At 38.6% G+C, this 13,520-nt stretch overlaps 1 protein-coding gene across 2 annotated transcripts; it reads left to right on the top strand.

The window, feature by feature from the left end:
* The first annotated feature begins 2,113 nt into the window (after nucleotides 1–2,113).
* PHAX (phosphorylated adaptor for RNA export) lies at nucleotides 2,114–12,347 on the top strand. Of its 2 annotated transcripts, none has more exons than XM_043967974.1 (5): nucleotides 2,114–2,260; nucleotides 3,694–4,304; nucleotides 6,421–6,541; nucleotides 11,032–11,115; nucleotides 11,857–12,347. In XM_043967974.1, the coding sequence occupies exons 1-5, from the start codon at nucleotides 2,192–2,194 to the stop codon at nucleotides 12,124–12,126; spliced, it is 1,155 nt and encodes a 384-aa protein (XP_043823909.1). In that variant the 5' UTR covers nucleotides 2,114–2,191; the 3' UTR covers nucleotides 12,127–12,347. The 2 variants fall into 2 exon arrangements, with proteins under 2 accessions (XP_043823909.1, XP_043823828.1); XM_043967893.1 differs by having other exon boundaries at nucleotides 2,124–2,299.
* Nucleotides 12,348–13,520: the final 1,173 nt, after the last annotated feature.

The raw sequence follows: 13,520 nt of genomic DNA, 5'->3' as shown, positions 1-13,520 counted from the left end.
GAGAAATGACCTTTGCATTCACCTATGGGGAATAAGAGATCTAAATTCCATTTTAAGAGAGGTTTGCCTCGGTCTACGAAATCCACCAAAATAATGTCCCTGTGGAGCAGGGGACATTGTAAGGGGAGGGTGAAAGATGCAGTACCCATGTCTAATGGATTTGTGGCCGGGATGATCTGTAGAGAATGAGCACACTAGGAGAGTCTGAGCCTTCCTGTGCTCTAATTTGCCTCAAGGATTTATTTTAGGGTTAGAGAATACATAAATAATACCTCTCTATGTATAGCTCTCATATTAAGGGAACTTGTTTTTGCCTAAGGGTGTGATTATAGCATAGTTCTCTTGATTCTGAGACTTCCATATTGGATGTGTCCCCACTTTCCCAGCTCCCTCCTCTTCAGTTCACACTGAAGCATGCACATATCTTTTGTCTCTCTAAAGTGGAGATTCTTAACCTGAGTGTCCTTTGTATAGATTTCAGTGTGTCCCATCTGGCCAAAAAAACAAAAACAAAAAACAAAAAAAACCACACATACATAAACACATTTTTATTTCAATATAATGGGCTTCTTTTGTAGTCCTGTGTATTTTATTTTATGCATTTAAAAACATTCCAGGGGAAGATAGGTGGCACAGTGGATAGAACATCAGCAGTGGAGTCAGGAGGACCTAAACTCAAATCCGGCCTCAGACACTTGACACTTACTAGCTGTGTGACCTTGGGCAAGTCCCTTAACCCCAATTGTCTCACCAAAAAACAAACAAACAAACAAAAACATTCCAACGATTCTATAGGCTTCATCAGACTGCCAAAGGGGCCCATGAAACATAAAGATTCAAGAAACTATAGTGTAAACCAGAGGTGTCAAATTCTGGGCAGCCCATAAATTTTTGGTTTTCAAAGTAAATATGCAACCTGCAAGAATAGGTTCTCCTTAACTTTAGTGCCACTGATCTAAAAGGTTCACTAGTTCTGATCAAATTTCTACCCACCTCCATCATTAATCACAACAGGCAAGGATTTGGTTGTCATACTTGATAACGGGAGTGACAAAACACACCCACCTACCCACCCTACCCTTGACCCCCCCCACACACACACACATTTTTGTCTCCCCCTTTGGAATGTAAGATCCTTGTGAGCAGGGAATATTTAATTTGTTGTATTTGAATCCCCAGTGCCTAGCACAATTCTGGCACATGGTAGGTGTTTTAATAAATGATTGACTGATTGATGGGCACGTTTAAGTGCCAGTGTGAAATCCTGTGTATACAAACAGGCAATTAGAAATAAAGGATTAGAATTCTTAGGAGAAAGTAAGATTAGGGGATATGGGGGGGGGGGAGGCGGGAGAAAGAGAGGGAAGGAGGGGGGGGAAGAGGGAGGGGGGAAGGGAAAGAAAGACCATAAATAGACACTTTCTGTATGATCTTGAGTAAATCATCCGTAAAATGGCAGGGAGAATTTACTCCACAGTCTCAATGAGTTCTTAAAAACTTATCCTATGACCCAGTAACAAGTCTAGAGTTGCCTCATCATCATTCATTGGTAGACATTCTTTTTTTTTTTTTTTTTTGGCTGGGCAATGGGGGTTAAGTGACTTGCCCAGGGTCACACAGCTAGTAAGTCAAGTGTCTGAGGCCGGATTTGAACTTAGGTATTCCTGAATCCAAGGCCGGTTCTTTATCCACTGCGCCACCTAGCCGCCCCTGGTAGACATTCTTTATCTAGAATTATATCTTACTCTACATTCTCCTCAACTAATGAACAACGGGACTTTGTGGAGTGGTTATTCAATGAGTCCGGTTGCGTGGAATTATTAGAAGAACTAGAGTTGACCGGCTCTGCTAAAAAGTCCGCTGGTCTGGACTTTGATTACTGCATTATAAATGCAGCACGTTCTTGTAGATGGAATGTTTTATTACTTTTTAAATGGACAAATTTCACTTGAAATTTGAGAAAACCTCGCGGCAACCCAGAGCTCCATCACCCGCAGCGTGAGGCGTGACCTGGAGGGGGGCGGTGTTGGGGCGTTTCCTGGGGGGGGGGCGGGTTTGGGCGGAGCGAAGAATGAGCGGGAACCGGGCCCTTCGAGGTGGGAGAGAAGGAAAAGGAACTCGCCTTTGCGGAACAACTTCCTGCCGGCCCGCCGGAAGTGCCTTCCGATTCGGTTTCTCCTAAGAGGGGAAAATGGCGCTCGAGGTTCGGGGGATGGAAGACGGTGAGCTCTCCGACTCGGATTCTGACATGACGGACACGGTAACGAATAGCGACAAGCCCTTGCAGGCCCTGCAGCTGGTGAGGAATGGGAGGGAAGGGGTGCGTCACTTTGTCTCCTCCGCCTCTCTCTCAGGCCCGGGGGAGGGGAGTACCGGGGCCCGCAGAACCTGCACGCCGCCAGTCAATCAACAAACGTTCTAGGAGACAAGCGGCGTCGTGTGTAATGACTAGCGAGCCAGCCTTTAAGTCAGAAATATACTGTTTCAGGTCCCGACTTACCGGCTGGCTGGGAATTCACTTAACCGTAATCAGCTCCTAGAGTGTAGTTTGCAGAAAAGATGCTGCATTGCATTCACAGGGTGATTCTCCTCATTTGGGAGGTAGCCGCACTGTCGAAATCACGGATCCACTCCCTAGCCTTATAAGCATTAAGGAGCTTGGTGAAACCATTGACCTTTCTACACCAGACTTTTAAAATTAGTACTGTTTGTTGTCTTCTTGAGAATGGGGAGAGTGATGTTCTTCTGCAGCTCAAACAAATGACCTGAGTGAAGAATTCTGTATGCATGCTGTTGCTTATTGTATAATTTGTGTTAAACACAAAATCCAGTTTATGCCTCCTATCAGATGTCTTACCGATGTGGATGTAGACGATTTACAAAGTAGTAAAGTTGTGATGTATGTAGTTTTGGGTTTTTTTTTTTAAGGCTACACTAGGTGGTCAGAGAAGTTAAGCTTAGTCAGTTATTATTTAAAGATGATGGCTTCTCATAACACTAAATGTAATATAACTGGGATCACTACCCACCTGGCATTTTCCATCTGATACAGAAACAACCACAGACTAGCCTAAAAGGAACTGCTTTAAATACAAAAGAGAAGGATTTCAAAGGGAAAGGTTAGTTCAAATGGCTATTGTTTAGCCTTTGGTTTTCAAATATACTAGAAGCAGTTTTTCAAAAACTTTAGCAGAGGGGGCTGCTAGGTGGAGCAGTGGATAAAGCACCGACCCTGAATTCAGGAGTACATGAGTTCAAATTCGGCCTCAGACACTTAACACTTACTAGCTATGTGACCCTGGGCAAGTCACTTAACCCCCTATAGCCTCAACAAAACAAAACAAAAGCTATAGCAGGGATTCTCATTACCGTTGACAAGCCTAGGTTATAATTCTGTGCTGTGGTGGTTTTTGTTAAGGAGGAAATGTTATTAATGAAACATGTTGCTTAGCAGTTGTGTTTTTTATTTTTTTAATTGTCAAATTCCACGTGAAATTTTTGAAAACCAGAAACTAGTTTGGTCACAGGACTTCCTTTGAAGTCAAGTGCTCTTTTAGAGTGGGCCAGGTTTAGTATAACTGTTGGATTGTTTATCTTTTTTAAAATGGCAAATGCTAATGCAGTGGGATTTTGTTGGGGGGAGGGAGGATTTTTAACCTTTTGTGAAGTTGATTGTGTTTTATTCATTTACAGAAAGTACCAGATGGCAATATTTCATTCAGGCCTTTCCAGAGTGGCATTGCAGACTCTCCGGTAACGCATTATCGAACTATTAAGGGTGTAGAATCAAGTGAGGAAAGCTTTTCTGATTCAGATGATGACAGCTGTCTTTGGAAACGAAAGAGACAGAAATGTTTTAATCCTCTTCCTAAACCAGAGCCTTTTCAGTTTGGACAGAACAATCAGAAACCGCATATTCTGGGAGGGAAGAAGATCAACAACATATGGGGTGCAGTGCTACAGGAACAGAGTCAAGATGCAGTGGCTAATGAACTTGGTATACTTGGAATGGAGGGGACCATTGACAAAAGCAGACAGTCAGAGACTTATAATTATTTGCTGGCTAAGAAGTTAATGAGGGAATCACAACAGCAAACTGGAAAATTAGACAAAGAGTTAGATGAATATATGCATGATGTTAAAAAAGCCAGTCCAAATGAAGAAGAAAATGGACAAGGTCATTTGAAACGGAAACGACCTATCAAAGATAGAATAGGGAACAGATTGGAAATGAACTACAAAGGTCGATATGAGATTACAGAAGAGGATTCTGAAGAAAAAGTAGCAGATGAAATTTCATTCAGGTAAGTACTTAACTAGCTATCACTAAGTACCTCACATTACTTTTGCTCAGTTTTCCCATCCCTAAATTTTCTCTTTCACAAAATGTGCCTAATATAAGTGTATGTATCATTCTTCAGCCATGTTTCTACCCTTCATGACCCCATTTGGCATTTTCTAGGCAAAGATACTGGCATGGTTTGCCATTTCCTTCTCTAGTTCATTTTACAGATGAGCAAATTGAGGCAAACAGTTACATGACTTGCCCATAGCTAGTAAGTGTCTGAGACTATATTTGAACTCTGGTCATCCAGACTTTAGTGCCGGCATTCTATCTCCTCTGCCACCTAGCTGCCCATGTATGTGCATGCATATGTGTAGTTACCATTTTGGTCTAGAATTTTAAGTGACTGCATTAAACTTTGATTATATTTCCATATAGAAATATGATTGTATGTTGTTATTTTTTAAACTTGATTTGAGGGAAGGTGTGGCAGGAACTTTAAAATAATGTACATAAATTTGACAGGACCCTGTGGAACAATTTGTCAGACTTTTTTGAATTCAGTAAGTTTGATTATGTGTTTGCTTATCAATATACAACAAACGGTTATAAAAAATAATTAGATGTAAGTTCTCTATTATTATTATCCTGAGGCCCCTTCTCTTTTGCCTCAATACTATCTTATTTGCTTATCACTCGCTTCTGTTCAATTATCATCTCTGTAGATGTTTTCCACATCTACACACACACACACAATCTAGAGAGTGCCAGTCTCATAACCAGGTGCCTTTTGGACATTTTGAACTGGATATCCTGTAAGCATTTCAACTTAACATGTCTGAAATGGAATTTTTCTCCCAAACTCCCTTCTTCCTAATTTCCTTATTACATCGTGTTTGCTCAGCTAAGAAGCTTCAGTAGTGTCCTTAACTCTTCACTCACACTGTTCATAACCATTCTGTTCCTATGTCTTGTCATTTCGACCTCTACTGCATCTCTAGTGTACATGCCCTACTCACACAGCTACTGCCCTCATTACCTTTTGCCTGGACTATTTCAGTAGCTTTTTAAGTGGTCTCCCTCTTTCCTTTGCTCAACTGCCAAAGTGATTTTCCTAAAGTAAAGGTTTGTCTGTCACGACGTTATCTCTCTGGGCCTTTGTACTTGTCCACCATGTCTGGAATGCTCTCTTTGTTTACCTCTTCCTCCTAGTTTTCATAACTTAGCTTAAATGCTGTCTTCTGCAAGAGGCCTTTCCTAGTGTCCCTAGCTCCTCATTAGAATAAGTCCACCTCTGATTACAATATTCTTAACCAGTCAAAGTTGATTTCTACCCATCAGGGACAACACCTTTTCTAAGGGTATTTAAGTATTCAGGAGCCTCTGAGGTTTGGCTTTGGCTTTCAAGAGGGCTACTGACCTCATTTTACTATTTGCTAGCCATAATTAATTGATTGATTTATGAATTAACCAGAAACTCTCTCTCTCAGACTTTTCATTTGTCATAATTCTAAATTTGATGGAAGGTAAGGAAAAAAGTTTTGGGAGAATGATTGCTCTATAGTAATACTTTCCTTCTATTCAACAGATCATTTGTCAATTTTCAGTGCTAGTACTAGATAAATTGGGATATCAGGGAGAAATTGGAAGTAGAGATAGAATCATAAAATTTTAGAGCTAAAAATCATATGATATAGCTTCGTCATTTTACAGCCACCCCAAAAGGTTGTTATGGTTTGAGATTTTTTAAAATGTTTTGATTTCTTTTCATATTTGGTTTGAAAAGAAGCTAATAGTTGTGTTTATTTTTAAATACTTTTAAGATAACGTGCAAGATGATTCTAGAAAACTGCTGACTAATATGCAGAATGAAACATACATTGTTGGAAGTGGCCAGTATAAGAATTTGTTTTGTTTGACTCTGCTTATTTGTTACAGGTTATTTTTTAGTGTTAATAAAGGGGGGTGTTGTGGGAAAGAGAAAAAATAAAAGCTTGATAATTTTTTTAAATTTCAATTAAAAAAAGGAAATGTGCAAGTTAATTTTCTGTGAATTCACATTATAGGAGAATTCTTTTTCAACCATTATAAAACAAACAGTAAGGTTAATATTACTTTATTTATTCCTTTTGTAGGCTTCAGGAACCAAAGAAAGATCTGATAGCCCGAGTAGTAAGAATAATTGGGAAAAAAAAAGCAATTGAACTTCTGATGGAAACTGCAGAAGTTGAACAAAATGGTGGACTTTTAATAATGGTAAGGTAGTCTATTTCTTTGGTTTTGTATTGCTAGGACAAACTTTACCCCCAATTATTTACCATACATGTGGAATTCACTTTAGAATTAGCACTAAGTGACTAGTTAGGATTATCGACTTAATTAGAACAAAAGGTAAACTTAAAACTGGTTAAAATGTCAAATGTTGCAGAGAGGTCAAGAGGGATATGGATTGAAAAAAGATTGGATGTGACAAGAGATCTTATACCTTTGAGAGGGCAGTTTCAGTTGAATGATGAGGTCAGATGTCAGATTGCAGAGGATTGGAAAGAGGGGTAAGAGGAAGTAGAAATAATTAGCATAGATGGCTTTTCATAGAAGTTTGGTGGTAAAAGAGAAAAGAAATGACTATTTCTACCAGGGATGGTAGGGTTCAATAAAGGTTTTTGTTCTTGTTGTCTTGGGGGGGGGGGGGCTTTAGAGTAGCAGAGATTTTTTTTTTTAAAGAGATTCTTAAAATATCTCTTCTTGATCTGTTTTCCAGGTCATTTGTTTTTGCCATGAGATACCTTGAATTTTCATCTATTTTTTTTTCTTAGATAGGATTTTATACTTCTTATTTCAAGATATAAATTCTCTTTCTGAATTTTTCTTCCATAGCTCTTCATTTCTTTTCCCATTCTTTCCTTTAGTGTTCTTATTTTGTTTTTTGAAATAATTTTTTAGCTTTGTTTAACTCTTTCTTCATCTCTCCCAAGAGCTCTGGTTGGACTTGTGCCCAGGTTGGGTTTTTTGTTTGTTTTTTTTATTTTATTTTTTTGAGGCTTTGCCTTTAAATATTTTGGAGTCCTCTTTTTTTGTGTCTGGGTCAAGCATCCCCATCACCATATATCACTTTATAAAGGAATGAAAAAAAACTTTTATTGAGTGCCTATTCTGTGCCAAACATTGTGCTCAGTGCTTTTACAAATATTATCTCATTTAGTCTTCATATCTACCCCATGGAGTAGATGCTATTATCCCCATTTTATGGTTGAGGAAACTGAGACAGGCATATTAAGTGACTTGCCCAGATCATATAGCTAGTAAGTGACTGAAGCCAGATTTGAACTCAGGTGATGTACCAAATACATACAACGAGGTAGACATTTATGGACAAGGCCAATAAAATACTTTATTTTGCTTAGCTATGCTTTTTTTTTTTAAGAGGAGAGGAGGTGAGTCTGGATCCTTTAGTCCCACACAGAAAAGAGAATCCTAGGCATAAATGAATCAGCATGTCCTACAGAATTTAGTAATTTAACACGACTAGCACCATCAGTTTTTGGTCTCATTGAGACGAAACAGTTTTTGCAAGGCTCCTAATTAATCATTTCACGTTTCACCCTCCCCTGCATGGTCAGTTCAAATATGTCAAAATAAAAATCTCCATGGCTTAGCAAGACTAGCAGTTGCCAATAAAAAGAGATCCATGATATGTTTTTCTTTGAGGTTTTGCTTGTAAATTATTTGGAGTCATTTTCTTTTGGATTTATGTCTTGAGCATCCCTGTCACAATTAGTGCTCTTTACATTAAGACCAGGCCTGGCACACTTGTAGAGGAAATATCTGGGTTGGATTTCTGTGCCCATGGTTCATGCTGCTTCAATCAGTTGGTCAGTTAATAAAATAATGTATTAAGTGCCCGGCACTGCACTAAGTGCTGGAGATGCAACACTAAATATAGTTAAGCCATATACAAGATAAATTAGAGATAATCAATAAAGGGAAGGCACTGGAATTAAGGGAAGTTGGAAAAGGGGTTTTGTTTTGTTTTTTTATAGAAGGTTGGATTTTAGCTAAGACTTGAAGGAAACCAGGGAAATAAAGAGGAGGAAATGAAAAGAATTCTAGGCATGGGGGACAGCCAGTAAAAAAAATATATATTTGGGGGGCAGCTAAGTGGCGCAGTGAATAGAGCACCGGCCCTGGAGTCAGGAGTACCTGAGTTCAAATCCGGCCTCAGACACTTGACACTTACTAGCTGTGTGACCCTGGGCAAGTCACTTAACCCCATTGCCTCACTAAAAAAAAAAAAAAATGTTTGGAGTTAGAGTGTCTTGTGTATGAAGGCCACTATTACTGGATTAAGGAATGAGTTGTTAGAAGACTGGAAAGGTAAAGGGTTAGGGGCAGCTCATAAAGACTTTGAATGCCAAGCAGGATTTTCTATTTGATCTTAGAGGTAATAGGGAGGCACTGGAATTTATCGAATTGGGGGTGGGGGATGTGAGGGGGTGATTTGACATGATCAGACCTATACTTACAAAGATAACTTTGACAGCCGAGTAGAGGATAGGTTTTAGAAAAGAAAGGTTTATGGCAAGGAAACCAGTTCTGTCATGAGGTGATAAGGGCCTGCGTTAGGGTAGTAGCTATGTCTGAGAAGAGATTATATTTGAAAGATGTTACAAAGCTAAAAATCAGCAGGCTTTGACAATAAATTGTATATGGTGAGTAAGAGAGGAATCAAGGATAACACCTAGATTGCCCACCTGGTTGACTGGGAGGTTGGTGGTAGCTTCAGCAGTAATAAAGAAGTTAAAAAGATAGGAAGATTCTAATAGGGAAGTTAAAAAGAACTCCATGAGAGCTGATGAGATCACCAAGTTAAATAAAATAGAGGCAGTAGAAAAGAGAGCCCAGAACAGGGCCTTGAAGGATTCCCCTGGTTAGTGGGCATGACATGGATGATAATCTAATGAGGAAGACTGAAGAGGATTGTCATACAGATAGGAGGCAAACCAGGGGAGAGAGAGAGAGAGAGAGAAAGTTTCAAAGAAAAGAAGGTAATCAGCAGAGTCAAAAGGCTACTGAGAGGTCAAGAAGAATGAGAATTGAGAAAAGGCTATTGGATTTGGCAATTATGAGATCACCGATAACTTGAGAGAGAGAGTTTTGGTGGAATATAAAAGGACTACCTTGGGACAGGTAGGTGGTGCAATGGGTAAACCACTGGCTTTGGATTCAGGAGGACCTGAGTTCAAATCCGACCTCAAATACTTGACATGTACTAGCTGTATGCAAGTCACTTAACCCTCATTGCACTGAAAAAAAAAAAAGACTACCTTGTCCCAGTGATCTCCCAGTTGAGATTATGTTATCATAAAGTTATATTGGACCCAGTCTGCATGGTTTCATAATTTTCCCCAGCTTCCATCAGCAGCATAATAGAAACAAAAGCAGTGGAACGTAGGAGTAGTCCTTTGGCAGGTCAAGATTTTCTAATAACATAAAGGAGCATAGGATTCTGAAGAAGAAACTGTGTAGAAGTGACCTGACTCACCAAGGGGTCAAAATGAGGAAGGGAAAAGAATATAGTCAGTGCAAGACAGATGGAAGACCGAGGGACTAAGGAATTGGAGATTGCTGGGCATACAAAGAGCAGGATTTAGAGTTGCAAATCAGAGGGCAAGATGGGATGACAAGAGAATATGATCAGATAAGGGAATTTCAGAATTCACAAATTTTTTTGTCATTTGTCAGTAGTGACAGAATCAATGGTATAACCATCTTTTTGTGTGTCTGAGGTGGAGTGGTGGAATAGGTCATTGGAAATGAACATGTTATGTGATTGGGAGGTAAGAGTGTTTGATGAAGTAACAGTACATATACTGAAACCTTCTAGTATCAGGGCAGGAGTTGGGGAAGAGAGGAAGACTGAGCCGGGCACTGAACTCCCTGAGGAAGGAAGGGGGAATGTCATGAAGGTCAGTAAACAATCCGGTATGAGTGAAAATACAACCAGTGCTAGAAAGAGTGGCCAGTTCTGGTTCATCAGGAAGGAGCCAGAAGATAGGTGCTAGTCTCCTAGTTTCCCTGGCTTCCTTCAGGTTTCAGCTAAAGTGCCATCTTCTGAAAGAAACTTTTCCCAGTCCTTTTTAATCTTAGTGCCTTTCCTTTATGACTACCCTGAATTTATCTGTATATATCTAGTTTGTACATAGTTGTTTGTTTGTTGTCTCCCCATTAGACTTTGAGCTCTTTGTGAACAGGGACAACAGTCTTTTACCTTTCTTTCTATCACCAAGCTCTTTGCAGTACATGGTGGGTGCTTAATAAATATTAGTTGACTGGTTGACCTCCAGGAAGTTAGAATCAAATTGGGAAACAAAATTAACAGTGAAGAAATAATTAGGGAGTAATGAAGTACTAAACTGTATGGAAGCCTGTCAGCAATGGGGAAGAGAATAAGCATGCATATACAGCACCTGTGACTGGCACTTCCATAAGCAGATAAGCACCTTACAAATACTATCTCATTTGATCTTTACAACAACCCTGCATGCTAAATGATGTTGTTATTCCCATTTTACCATTAAGCAAATGAGATTAAGCAGCTAGGTTCAGGCACCCAGGAAGTATCTAAGATCAAATCTGAACTCGGGTCTTCCTAACTTCAGGCCTAGTGCTGTATCCACTGAACCACCTAGTTGCCTTAAAGGACAGTGTAATACAAGACATTATACTTTTCATATTCCTTTTTGTAGAATGGTAGCAGAAGAAGAACACCAGGTGGAGTTTATCTGAATCTTCTGAAAAACACACCAAGCATCACTGAGGGGCAAATTAAGGTATAAATTATAATTCCCTGTGTGGAATTCCTTGAAATTGGAAGCCTTGGATTCCAAGAGCTTTATGCATTCTTCACTACCCCTTTCTTTTTCTTTGTTCCTGAATCTGGGTGGTTTTGATTGGGGGGGTTGGGCTTGAGAATTTGGGTGGGCTTTGTCTCCATTTCCTTTTGTTCCCTTTGGTTTGTCCCAATTGAGATTTGATAGAATCTCTCAAGGAGAGCTAGCCTTTTGAGTAGAGGGAGAGAGGGAACTAAGAAATCTATTTCTGGGTGCCCCAAGAAATAGATTATTAATAATTATTTTCTCACAAGGTATAATTGAAAATAAGTCTCAGAATGGTAATGCTGTATGACTGTTATATATTGAAATTTCTAAATAATCAAACCTGTAGGTTACACCTAGATTTTAGTTTCAGTTGATTAATATTTTTTTTTAAAGAGGCTTTTTCCTCAAGACTGGTTGTCTTTAAAATTTTAATCGGGGCAGCTAGGTGGCACAGTGGATAGAGCACCGGTCCTGGAGTCAGGAGTACCTGAGTTCAAATCCGGCCTCAGACACTTAACACTTACTGGCTGTGTGACCCTGGGCAAGTCACTTAACCCCAATTGCCTCACTAAAAAAAATGTATTTTTAAATCTTAATCAATGGCACTTACCTCTTTATTTTTCTAGTTAGAAATATATTGCTAGCAGATTAATATATTTTAATGAAGTTCACATGTCTTTTTTTTTTTTTAAGGAAATTTTCCATGTTGAAAACCAAAAGGAATCTGAAAATAAAAAAGCTGCTAAGAAAAGGAGAATACAAGTCTTGGGGAAAAAGATGAAGCAAGCTATTAAAGGTCTTAATCTTCAAGAATATGATGATGCATCTCGAGAAACTTTTGCAAGTGACACAAATGAGGCATTGGCTTCTCTGGAAGATTCCCAGGAAGGACAGGGAGAAAGAAAATTAGATTCATATGAAACCTTTGAAATTGATCATTCTCTTGATTTGGACGTCTTTTAACAACATGTTGAATATCTAGAATAAAATTTTATAAAAACATCTTTTTATTACACTTTGACTACTTCATTTGTTTGCTTTTGCACATGTTACCCAATAAAAAGCATTTGTTTCTGTTTGAAGAACGCTGTATGTGGGAGATGAACCTAATAGAAATGTTATCTGTTGTTTTGAAGAAACCTCTTTTGTCTGGCTGAATAAAAAGCTTGTGTGTTGAAGTTGTATTTCTTTTATCAGTCTATTGAGTGTGATGAACAAAAATACTGATAACTTAATCGTAACTGATAATTTAATAGAATATCTTTTTTAAATTTTCTTTTAAAAAGTCAATGAGCTACTTTTAGAACTTCTTTAAACATTCCAACTGTATTTTTAAGTTTAGGTTTTTTGATTTCCTGAGAACCCTCAGCACCTTAAAAAAGCTAGAAACTATTTTATAACATCTGTCCTAACTCATGGCTCTCAATTCTTTTATTTCACCAACCTGATTGAGTGAAAAATAATATCAATATTGCAATAAAGTTTTGGTTTACCTTGTTACAATACTCACATTATTTCAGTAAACAAGGTCAAATACAAATTACTAAGTTGGATCCATACCTTGTAGGACACATTCAGAAAATTTTTAAATCTGAATTTCAACTTTAAGAAAGAATCAGGGTGGGGCAGCTAGGTGGCGAAGTGGATAGAGCACCAGCCCTGGAGTCAGGAGTACCTGAGTTCAAATCCAGTCTCAGACACTTAACACTAGCTGTGTGACCCTGGACAAGTCACTTAACCCCAATTGCCTCACTAAAAAAAAAAACAAAGAATCCGATATCATTTCTTCATGAAAGTTCAAAATAAGCCCTTGAAACAGTGAACAGTTAGTTTCCTGGAATTGTGATTTTTATTTGCAAATCACTTTTAAGAGTACAAAAACTGAAAAATGTACAAGAGAAAATGATAACTTTTTTTTGCAAATAATTTCTTTAAATATTTTTGTGTTTGAAAGTTAGAGCTAAGTAGGTAGGGGAGAGGTTCTCATAGATTGCTTTTGATTTGTAAAGACTGCATAAATTTGATTCCTGGTGGTGATTCTGAGCTTGAAATGGCTTTGTACATTTTTTGAAAAAAAAAAAATTAACTTGACTCATCCACAAACATGGGACTTATTTCTGGGTGTTATCACTATCATTACCCATGTAATCTGCTAAAATCCTTCACACACACACGTTCCCCAATTTGTAACAAATATGACTAAACGAGATAGATCCACACATTGTGTCTGAAAATTTGTTTCATTCTACGCACCTCTAGTCCATCACCTATCTGCCAAGAGGTGGGAAACAAGATGCCTCATCTGTCTCATGGATAGTGCACTAAATAGCCAGTGTTATTTTCTATTACGATATTGT

Source organism: Dromiciops gliroides, chromosome 1 (genome assembly GCF_019393635.1).
Source record: "Dromiciops gliroides isolate mDroGli1 chromosome 1, mDroGli1.pri, whole genome shotgun sequence".
NCBI classification, from domain to species: Eukaryota; Metazoa; Chordata; class Mammalia; order Microbiotheria; family Microbiotheriidae; genus Dromiciops; species Dromiciops gliroides.
This window is presented reverse-complemented; position numbering and strand designations above follow the sequence as displayed.